Source organism: Cherax quadricarinatus, chromosome 14, assembly GCF_038502225.1.
Source record: "Cherax quadricarinatus isolate ZL_2023a chromosome 14, ASM3850222v1, whole genome shotgun sequence".
NCBI lineage: Eukaryota > Metazoa > Arthropoda > Malacostraca > Decapoda > Parastacidae > Cherax > Cherax quadricarinatus.
In genome coordinates, this window is record NC_091305.1 from 12778981 (window position 1) to 12790348 (window position 11368).

At 36.8% G+C, this 11368-nt stretch overlaps 1 protein-coding gene across 3 annotated transcripts in view; it reads left to right on the plus strand.

Annotated features, from left to right (window-relative positions):
- Sbp2 (SECIS-binding protein 2) overlaps positions 1 to 2002 on the plus strand; it is a 33146-nt gene extending 31144 nt beyond the window's left edge. For 2 of the 3 annotated variants that reach the window (XM_070084863.1, XM_070084862.1), the window contains exons 8-9: positions 861 to 1015; positions 1493 to 1829. In XM_070084863.1, coding sequence (XP_069940964.1) covers positions 861 to 1015; positions 1493 to 1687 — 350 coding nt within the window. In that variant the 3' untranslated portion in view covers positions 1688 to 1829. Of the gene's footprint in view, positions 1 to 860; positions 1016 to 1492 lie in introns of all 3 variants that reach the window. The other variant, XM_070084861.1, reaches the window with a different exon arrangement.
- The last annotated feature ends 9366 nt before the right edge of the window (positions 2003 to 11368 follow it).

Consider the following 11368-nt stretch of genomic DNA (forward strand, 5'->3'; position numbering starts at 1 on the left):
CAAAGATGCAATACAGAATACCTCAGTACAACTATCACCAAATGACAACACTGCATCGGCATCAGTGTACGAACCTCATCCATCCACCTCAGCCAATAATCTGTAACCTTCCACCTCAGCCCTGTAGGGCCAGACCATCCCTCTCCACTTGTTTCAAAATAATTGACATACACCAGTAACCAGAATTTAAGGTAAGAAATAATATTTTTGTAGGCTTTGTAGCTGTAAATGGTATTTTATTAAATATAATACATCACTACATCAAACTACCATTACATTATTATCACTTTTTTTACAGTTATAAGGCCTAAAGAAAAAATTACCCTTTTTGGGGTGTTGAGGAATATAACCCTGTTTTTCCTATATGTTCTTCAGCTCGTCTTACACAATTGTTTTTTACATTCTATTATCAGGAACATAACTACCGTGCTAATCTATGGTCACCTGTATCTTCACAACCTTTACCCATTTTGGTGTCAAACAAGTAACAATGAAATGAATTCCATAAGATGGCGTTCATATTTAGTAAACTTTTTGCATATCTGCAACAAGGCTTGACATGTCAGATGGCACCATAATGACATATTTTCCAGAAGAAATGCTGAATTCAATCCTGTTGCATGTATTTAGTAATATTTTGAAAGTAATCCTAATGTAGTCTACAGAGGAAGCAAAGAATTTTAGATATACATGTAGCTACTAATTAATCTAAGCAATGTGTAGTATACTTTATGTGCAGTCTCTGTATCGACTAATCTGTAACTGTAGGTTAGAATATTGTTCTGGATACATTTTATAAGATATTCCTGTGGTTTGAAAAACATACCTTAATAATTTACTCATGGATTGTTACATACCAGGTGCCTTGGATGAGGTTGTTGAGAAGATGCTTGGCCAAGCTCATAGTCATGGTGTCCCTGTCATATTTGCTCTTTCCTGTAAACGCCTAGGTAGACTTTGTCTGAAGAAGGTCCCTGTGAGCTGTTTTGGCATAATCAGCTATCATGGTGCTCAGGTAAATTTTAATGGAAGTTTTTCCCATTTTAAAATGTAGTGCTGTGTCTTATAATTTTATGAGTTAGGGATATTGCCTGATTTTTTACATTGTATTTGTGTGCATGAGGAGTGTGCTTTTGTTACTGGTACTTGTACTAATCTTGTATATTTCTAAATATTTCTCGGAGTACTTTGTTACAATCACCAGACCTTACAAAAACACTTCAGATAAATGTGGCAGTTATTTATTCTTATATAATTAGCTGATTTTTATAACTAGCACAAGCTTGTTAAAGGTGTAAATTACTATCAAATGAGGGAGGTATATTTGTATTAGATTGATATTTTGTAATGTGTACCAGTATGTAGTTTGGATTATTTCTCAATGAAGGAGTTTACACAAAGAAGTAATTGAGCGGCATATTTATCAGTGTAATTAAAAAAAAGTTTTCAACATTGACATTTCTATTCATCTTTTCTTCTTTCTGTATTTAAGGACAAATTCCAAATGTTGATGCAGTTGGTGCCAGAAGCCAGGAAAAAGTATCAAGAATTGATTGCATGTGGCAGTCGGTCGGTCCCGGTGGATGACGAGGAGCTGAACAGTGAGACTGAACCAGCAAAATTAGATGTTACACAAGAAGTAATTGCTAAAACTTCTGCAATTATTTCTTCTATTATTGAAGAATGACAGTGCACTGTTTTATTGTGTATATTTTCTTAAAACACATTTCATATCTTTAATATTTCACTACTTGTTTTGACGCTTCCCGAGTCTTAATGGAGGCTTGGGGTAATATATTTGTTTCCTGTTCATAACAAACCAGCATTAAGAATTCTTTTGTAATTTAGGCCTGCTGGTGAATTTTCATTGTTTTGCAGATTGGATGGTAGTAGTAGTATTAGTAGTAGTAGTCAGGATTTAGAATATTTAACGATAATTAAATGCAATAATTGCGAACAGGTGATAAAAGATGCAAAATAACCACCAGGGAGTTGAGTGATAGGCCTTTCATGTTGCAGTCAACACATCAGGAGTTTGCAAAGTTGCAGAAACAGGAAATTCAGGCAGATTGATTCAGGGAAATTACTTTATCCAGAATTTACCTGGATTTTCTAGTCTGTTTCTGCAACATTGCAAACTCCTGATGATGTACTGATGATAATTATATCTACACCAAACTTGCTGTGAATGTAACAAAAATATTTTGCCAGTTGAAAAGTAAAGCTAACTTTTAATGTCATTTATTGTATTATAGATTTATTTCATTTTGCTGTGTTGTATTTCATTGAAATTTAGGACTAATTGTTTACATGGGCTGTTTAATACAAAATTTAAATAAGTACCTATATATTTGTCTAATAATTTAAGTATTTGAAAAAATCTTTTAGTTTGTTTTGCCCTGCACTTCACTGCTGCATTATCCATTGAGCACAAAAGGCACAACGCCTACGGTAGATCACATTATCAAAGGCCTATTGAAAAGTTTAGGGCACGCCAAAAATTCATAGGTAACTAAAACGTAAACTGGTAAATCTAACATAGTAATCTGCTTTGATTAAACTAAAAATCTACCTTTTGTCAGAGTACCAGCCTATCTTTGTGGATTTCCTACATAGTGTTTGCATCAAATTGTTTTTATTTTTCTTGTTTAGGTTAAGTTTAGTTAGGTTAGATTATCCTCTATCAGTAATATTAATTAATTGTGACATTTGACAATGCCATCCAGTAAAATAGAAGATAAAGGCACACTAGAAAAACATATGTCAGACAATCACTGTTAAGGCTTGTTAAAACAGTCACCCATTTGACTGTCTTAGCTTTGGGCAAATACTGTGTGTTAATGGTCTGCAGAGTACATGTATAAATGTACCAGTGATAAAGTAAATAAAAATGCTAGAATAATTAGCAAAGTAAGTGACTTGTTTCCACCCATACTATGGATGCTATGGTATGGAAAATAATGTTTCAGATTAAAACATAATTTTGTTAGAGAAAAAATTATTCTAAACAAAAATTCCTTACCCAGATTGATTTCCCTTGATATTTGGAGACCTGAGATGCTATAACAATGTGAATTTAAAGTGTTGTGAATATTGGGCTTTATACTCTCTGCCGATGAAGAGCGAGTGCTTAGGGGATGCAGATACCTAACTCTAGCTCTGCCATGCATATACCTGCATCATGGACATTTTTCTTTTCATTTAAAATGCTACCTATATATGAAAAGAAAACAGAGGTAATTATATCTGTTACATCATCCAGCAAGAGCAGTGAAAATGTTGCTCTGCCTTGAGAGACTAAGATGGACGTTGCTCGTCATGGAAATGTAATGATGCCACTATCATTGTCATAAAACATTTAGTGTATTTGTTTATCTTACTGTTATGGAATAGAATGGGTTTTAAATACTGCATATTTGCAGTGGCATTTTACATTGAGTTTCTTTGAAGTAGCACATGAAATGCTACTTTATACATTTAAGAATATTTTATAATTTTTTGTTAAACAGAGGCTGAGTGATGGAACTTTCTGTTTGGAGAAGCCACTTCATATAAGCTGTATAGTATAAATTAAAATGGTGATATACTGAATAATTCAGTAATTTAGCTACATTTAGTACTTGGGGAAAGGAGTAGGAAGAATATTATAAGAAATTTTGTATGCTTGTAAGGGGTAACTGAGATAAAAGTGAATGTGTGTTAAACCATGTTAAGCCTCAGCAAATACTTACAACACTAAATATACATGTTTTTATTAATGTTATCAATGAGGTTCAGTTTGCACTGCAAAGTTTGCATGCTGTAGCACAGTATTTTTAACATAATTACGAAGTGTACACGAGGTTATAATTATGCCACTAATGTACATTTTCCAAGAGCTTAAGATTTAGCTGGGGAGCAATGTAACTTATTTATCCAAGCAAATTATGCAAGATTATATAAACAAAATTAAGAGTTATTTTTTAACACAGTGGCTGTCTCCCACCAATGTAGGGTGGCCCAAGAAAAGAGGAAAGACATTCACCAACGTTCATTCCGTTGCTATCATCACCATTCAGATGTTGCAGTTTTGGGAAAGGAGGAATTATTTGAGGCATGATGTCAGTACATAAAATTTGATCAAAACTGAATGATGGATGAAGAATGTGTTCCTTCTTTTTTTGGGAGTCTCCTACCTTGGTGGGAGGTGGCTGGTTCGATGGAAAATTTTTTAATTTGTAATTTTAATTATATAATTTGCATAATTTGCTATCCCTGGTAATTTAAACATTTGAAAAATATAATTTATGCATCTTCTTCTTTCATATAGAAGTATTATTCTAACAGTAACATTATAATGAAATTTTTTTTTAAGTCAATCACTAACTTGTAGTTTACAGTATTTACTGTATTTATGTTAGTATATCTTGAAATGTTTCCTAAATTACTTATAAATACCTCATTTAAGGTTGCTCAAGACCAATTTAGACTTAAGTATTATGTGAAATTATTTTGAGAGATAAGTTACCATTCTGAATTTTCTTGAGGCTGAAATACATTATGCAGTGCTGAAATGAATTAGTAAATATTTATTATGATCATCACTGGTAATTGCCGACACCCATAAAAGTTGTGCAGTATAGAAAAATATTCAAATTGAGTATGTACTTCAGCTCTGGCAAACTTTTGCATAACTTGATTTCTTATTTAAAATGATTGCTCAGACATCTTGTCACTCTTCCTGTAACCATTTATGTCTTCACAGTTATTTCTTGTATGAATGGTAAATGAAAGGTGGAAGTGTGCTCATCAAATGTTAAATATTTTTTTTTGTATTTTTGGAATACTGTATATGCCCATCATTTTTAAACATCTATACCTATCTATCAGTGTTTTTGTTACATTTATTGAGAACACAGTGGCTAAGTAGAAGTGGGAAATCTTTTAGTAAATCACAGTTATGGAAGCATTTTCCAAAATGTTAGGCATGTTGTGGTTTCTACATTATCTTTCAACAAATTGGCCATATCCCACCAAGGCAGGATGGCCCAAAAGGAAAAATGAAAGTTTTTTTTTTTAAAACAAGTCGGCTGTCTCCCACCAAGGCAGGGTGACCCCAAAAAGAAAGAAAATCCCTAAGAAAGGGTTACTAGCTCCTTGATCCTGGCATTTTTGTTGCCTCTTACGACATGCATGGCTCGTGGAGGAAGAATTCTGTTCCACTTTCCCCATGGAGAAGAGGAAATAAAAAACTAGTAAGGAAATAGAAGAAAACCCAGAGGGGCATGTGTGTATATACATGTATATACTTGTCTATGCATGTGCAGTGTGACCTAAGTGTAAGTAGAAGCAGCAAGACATACTTGAAATCTTGCATGTTTATGAGACAGAAAAAAGATACCAGCAATCCTACCATCATGTAAAACAATTACAGGCTTCCGTTTCACACTCACTTGGCAGGACAGTAGCACCTCCCTGGGTGGTTGCTGTCTACCAACCTACTGCCTAGGTTTCTACATTTTTTTTTTTCTCAAGTCGGCCATCTTCCACTGAGGCAGGGTGACCCAAAAAGAAAGAAAAAATCCCCAAAAAGAAAATACTTTCATCATTCAACACTTTCACCTCACTCACACATAATTACTGTTTTTGCAGAGGTGCTCAGAATACAACAGTATAGAAGCATATATGTATAACGATACACAACATATCCCTCCAAACTGCCAATATCCCAAACCCCTCCTTTAAAGTGTAGGCATTGTACTTCCCATTTCCAGGACTCAAGTCCAGCTATATAAAAATAACCAGTTTCCCTGAATCCCTTCACTAAATATTACCCTGCTCACACTTCAACAGCTCGTCAGGTCCCAAATACTGTACGTCTCCATTCACTTCTATCTAACATGCTCATGCACACTTGCTGGAAGTCCAAGCCCCTTGCCCACCAAACCTCCTGTACCCCCTCCCTCCAACCTTTTCGAGGACGACCCCTACCCTGTCTTCCTTCCCCTACAGACTTATACACTCTCCATGTCATTCTACTCTGATCCATTCTCTGTAAATGACCAAACCACCTCAACAATCCCTCTTCAGTCCTCTGACTAATACTTTTATTAACTCCACACCTTCTAATTTCCACACTCCGAATTTTCTGCATAATATTCACACCACAAATTGCCCTTAGACAGGACATCTCCACTGCCTCCAACCGCCTCCTCGCTGGAGGATTTGCATTCAGATAAATCTTGGTTTTTGGTCAGTATGTTAAAGATTGAGGTTACAGTCGAAACTCTCAGATTGATGATTGTTATGCACTACTTATTACAGATGTTTTCCACTAGGCACTGTTCATGTTGGGGATTCAGGTCTCCATTGATGCTGTGGGTCATACTGAATGGTGCTTCCTGTGGGAGTGCAGTCATGGCTACAGAGACTTATAGAGTGCTGCTCCCATGTGTTTGCATGGAATTTTTGTTTCTGCTTCTCTTGAAGTTGAGCCTACCTCTGGAGCTGCAGCTGATTAGCGGCCAAACCTTTTCTCTGATGTACAGATAGAGGTATAAAAGAAGGTTCATTGCTGTCCCCAGGTGTAAGGAAACATGCTCAGTGTTTCCACCCTTGCCAGGGATTGAACCATGGACACTCATTATGTGAGCTGAGTGCACTCTTGTCTGTTCTTTCACTGCTTATAGTCTATGTACACTAGATATATATACTGTTCACTAAGATGTTAGAAGTGAAGAAGCTGAAGAAATTCCTAAAAACAGAGTTTTATGCAGCATGGTGTTTCACAGTCTGCCCATACTTATCTTTTGTCCCAGCATGTTGGTGGTCTTTTCGTCAGCTTAGCACACTCACAATACCTCTACTGGGCATGTAGCTTTATTCTCTTGGCTGGAATTGTTGTTAGGTAGTGTTTAACAGGTTACAGATGAATATGTATGGCTGTCAATGTGGTGGTGCTGTGGTACATTTGGTAAAACCTGGTATTTAGGAGTGATTTGGCTGATAATGGTTAACTTGAATTGCTCATAGGTTGGTCTCTTGCCGGTTGTTACCCTGTTTATTACAGTTTATGCATTGAGCATGGCAATATTGACAAGGTGGAAAAGCAGTTTGATGTACCACTTGACATGTCCACTCACACAGTTCATAAAAACCAATTTGCATGCCACATTTGTCCACCAAATGCATGTAAGTGTAAATCAATCACAGCAATTGGCTTCACAATGGGTTCAACTCTCTCCCTCTCTCTGTCTTGGCGGTATGTTGCATTTCATTCGGGTGAATGGTGGTCAACATAGTCACATCCCGCTTATCATGCACCTGAAATGTTGTCAGCAAAAGCTTGCACCTGATTTTTCCTAGGTAAGCACATAGAATTTGGGCATATGCTTCCTTGATCTTTGAACTAAACCACAAACATCCATATCATTTGCTTGCAGGTAATTACAGAGTAAAGGGCTTGTGTGCCAGCTATCAATGAACAGTGTACATGTATGTTCTTTACCAATGTACAGCTCCATCAGTTTCTTGATTACATCACCAGAGATCCTGAGAAATTTTTGGGTATTTTTTTTACTATTGTCCGCCCTATGAAGAAAATCGGATCACTGACAATGCCCCACTCGCAATCACTCATGATGAACAATTTGAAAACAGAGTGATTTTAGTTGCTTAATATGTACTGTTTGAAAGATAGTTATCCTTTGAACAGTATCAAAGACTTGTTAATCACAAAATTTCTGAAAGGGCGAAAAAAACTCACAGAACTTGTTTTTCAAATACAGCCTCTCCTCTCTTAAAGATGGAGTTCCGTTCCTGAGACCACACCATATGTTGAGCATACTATAATGGCAGTGGGTTTGTGTCAACCATCTTTGATATTGTTTTAATGTCACCTTTGCACCATTTATAACATTTCTGGTATATTTTTAAATGTTTGTACAATAGTGTACTGTATATTGAAATAAACAGAATAGAGGAAATCAGCTCTAATATACATTATTTAGATATAAATACTGGTCAGAGAGCCCATCGTAAGTCGAAGGCGTTGGTAAACGAGTACATCGCTGAGTGAGGAGAGGCTATACATGAAAATTTTGCTGATTTTGAACAGAATTTGCCCTGTAAGAGAATTGCAATATACACAACAGCAACAGGAATCTGTTTTGAGGAATAAGGTCAACAAATGCTGGAGTATGTATGAGTTGTTGTGTAATGTTTAGCAATATTATTCTTATTTTTAGTGAAGGGATTCAGGGAAACCGGTTATTTTATATAGCCGGACTTGAGTCCTGGAAATGGGAAGTACAATGCCTGCACTTTAAAGGAGGGGTTTAGGATATTGGCAGTTTGGAGGGATATGTTGTGTATCTTTATGCATATATACTTCTAAACTGTTGTATTCTGAGCACCTCTGCAAAAACAGTGATTATGTGTGAGTGAGGTGAAAGTGTTGAATGATGTTGAAAGTATTTTCTTTTTGGGGATTTTCTTTCTTTTTGGGTTACCCTGCCTCAGTGGGAGATGGCCGACTTGTTGAAAAAAAAAAAAGAAAAAAAAATTATTCTCATGTACGTGGAATGAGCATGATTGTGGCAAAGAACAGAATCATTTCTGCCACAGTAGTATCTTTTCATTCATGCAGGTGCGATCATGTTGAAGCATTTGTATTTGCCACTGTATACCTGTGATATCATTTGTTTACTGCATAGTAAGCTGCATCAGGGCATTATCAAAGAACAATTCAAAGAAAGTAAGTTTGTGAGAGTGCTTGGTCAAAGTACGGTGTGGTTTTATTTCACTGTTTGTGTCATCAATATGACATGGAATGGAAACAACTGTGCTGTCTTTCTGGTGGGGGTGACTGTGGAGCAGCTGTAGCTGCAGCTGCTGTTATATGGTTGTGAAGTGCATGGCAACTGTGTACTGGGTAAGGCATGTTGTGCACTTTCCAACCTGGTACATTACCACACACATTTCTGGTTCACTGGTGAATGTTGCATGTCATTCTCTCTGGAATCATCGTTCACCTCAACAGCACAGTAGTTCTCGCCACTGCACTCGTCCTCACTACAGTGGAACCTCAAAAATTGAACGTATCACATATCGAACGTTTCGAAAACAGGACCATTTTTTCAGGCAAACTGTGTCCCTATTATCGAACGTGCCCCTATTTTCGGACCGCCGGGTACGGGACCTGTCTGCCGCCCACTCTGTCCGCGTCCCCGCGCAGGCGCCGTGAGCAGTCTAGCTTTGTTTATGCTTGAGTGAACACTAACCTGCGCTCTCATTCATGCATTTTACGATTATTTCGTTGTGTTTAGTGCTTGTGGGACTGTGAAATAAGCTGCCATGGGCCCAAAGAAACTTGCTAGTGGTACCCCTTTGGTAAAGAAAGTGAGAAACACCATAGATGTGAAGAAGGAAATAATACAGAAGTATGAGAGTGGTGTGAGACTTGTTGAGCTTGCCAGGATGTATGGGAAAAACAAGTCGACCATCGGTTCTATCCTGTCAAAGAAAGAACAAATCAAGGAAGCTGATGTGAAAGGTGTTAATATAGGGAGTGGATGAGGTGCCTTCTTCAAAGATTAAGGAGATTTCTGCCAAGTGGAATGATGTCCAAATGTTTGTGCAGAAGTACCACCCTGAGCAAGCTGAAACAAGCCATCTTTGCAACAAGTTCAGTGACAGGACCATGTCCCATTTTAGGGAAATATTAAAGAGGCGCCAGAAACAGAGAACTGTGGACAGTTATTTTGTGAGACAGGGGTCCAGTGACTCTCAAGCTGGTCCTAGTGGCATTAAAAGACAGAGAAGGGAAGTAACCCCAGAGAGGGCTTTACCTGAAGTCCTCATGGAGGGGGATTCTCCTTCCAAACACTAACCCCAACTCCCTCTCTCCTCCTCCCTATCTTCCAGATGCCATCACCAATCTTCAATAAAGGTAAGTAAAAATGTTATTTTATATGTATTACTATACATAATTATAAACTATAGTATTTGTTGTATGTAAAACTGTAATTAATCTCTATAAAATGTATTTTTTGTGTGAATATTTTTGGGTTTCTGGAACGGATTAATTATATTTCCATTATTTCTTATGGGAAATATTGCTTTGAATTTCAGACTTTTCGAATTTAGAACTAGCTCCTTTAACGGATTAAGTTTGATTTTTGAGGTTCCACTGTACTTAGATATTGGGCAATTTCTGCTTGCATTGTTGTTGGTTGGTTGCTGGTTGGGGGACTCCAGAGCTGGAAGGCATGTGGTTGTTAGCATTTGGGTCATTACTAAAGACATTTCCAGTGTCATTTTCACCCACATGAGTATTAAACTCATAAGTCAATTATGTGGTTAATCCTGCTTCGAGTGAACACTTCATGACAGCATGACATGGTAAACAATGTAATGGTTTCCACCAGCTCCCACAATCTCTACACACACCCATGATGCAAACCCATATTCTTAGATGTAGGCCTAACCTGGCCAATAGTAGCCATTTTGGAGGTGCTAGAATTTAGACTTAAATTTATGTCATCTAGCTTCCCGGTTAGCATAAATTTATGTCATTTGTAGATTCTTAGTTGGTGTAAATTTACGGCATCTGTAATTTTCCGGTTGGCATAAATTTACGTCATCAGTAGTTTAAAGGGTTAAGACAAGAGTGTAGGGTTGATCTAAGAAATTCATTAAACCTGTTTTTAGGAACATTCTATGGCTGGATTTTATTTTATAGTGTGAAGAGCAGAATAAAAGTTCACACGGCCTTATTTCCCTAAATAGCACTAAATAAGTTAATATTGAAATTCTACATGCTTCACTGCATAATCTTAAAAATATGATAAAAGGAAGAAGAATACTTTTTACATCTAATTATGTCAATGATGTGACTGAAGATTGTTAGTGAGTGTCCTTAGTTAATTTATTGAGGAGAGAGGAGGAGGAGGAGGCTTTATGCTATGTATTTGTTATACGTATATCTTACCACTGGTGCATATATGACAGTCTCATTGTTTTAATAATAAAAAGTGTACTGAAGTTTATTCAAGTACAAATCTCCAGTTATATTGGGAGACTGTTAAAATGAGATTTTTTCAAAATACAGTGGACCCCCGGTTTACGATCACCTCCCAGTGCAACCAATTATGTAAGTGTATTTATGTAGGTGCGTTTGTACGTGTATGTTTGGGGTCTGAAATGGACTAATCTAATTCACAATATTCCTTATGGGAACAAATTCGTTCAGTACTGGCACCTGAACATACTTCTGGAATGAAAGAATATCGTAAACCGGGGGTCCACTGTACATCACTGTCACTAAGAGGGGGTTACCTCTATTGTAATTAGTTGCTACTGTAAACATTTTTCATCTGTAAACACATGC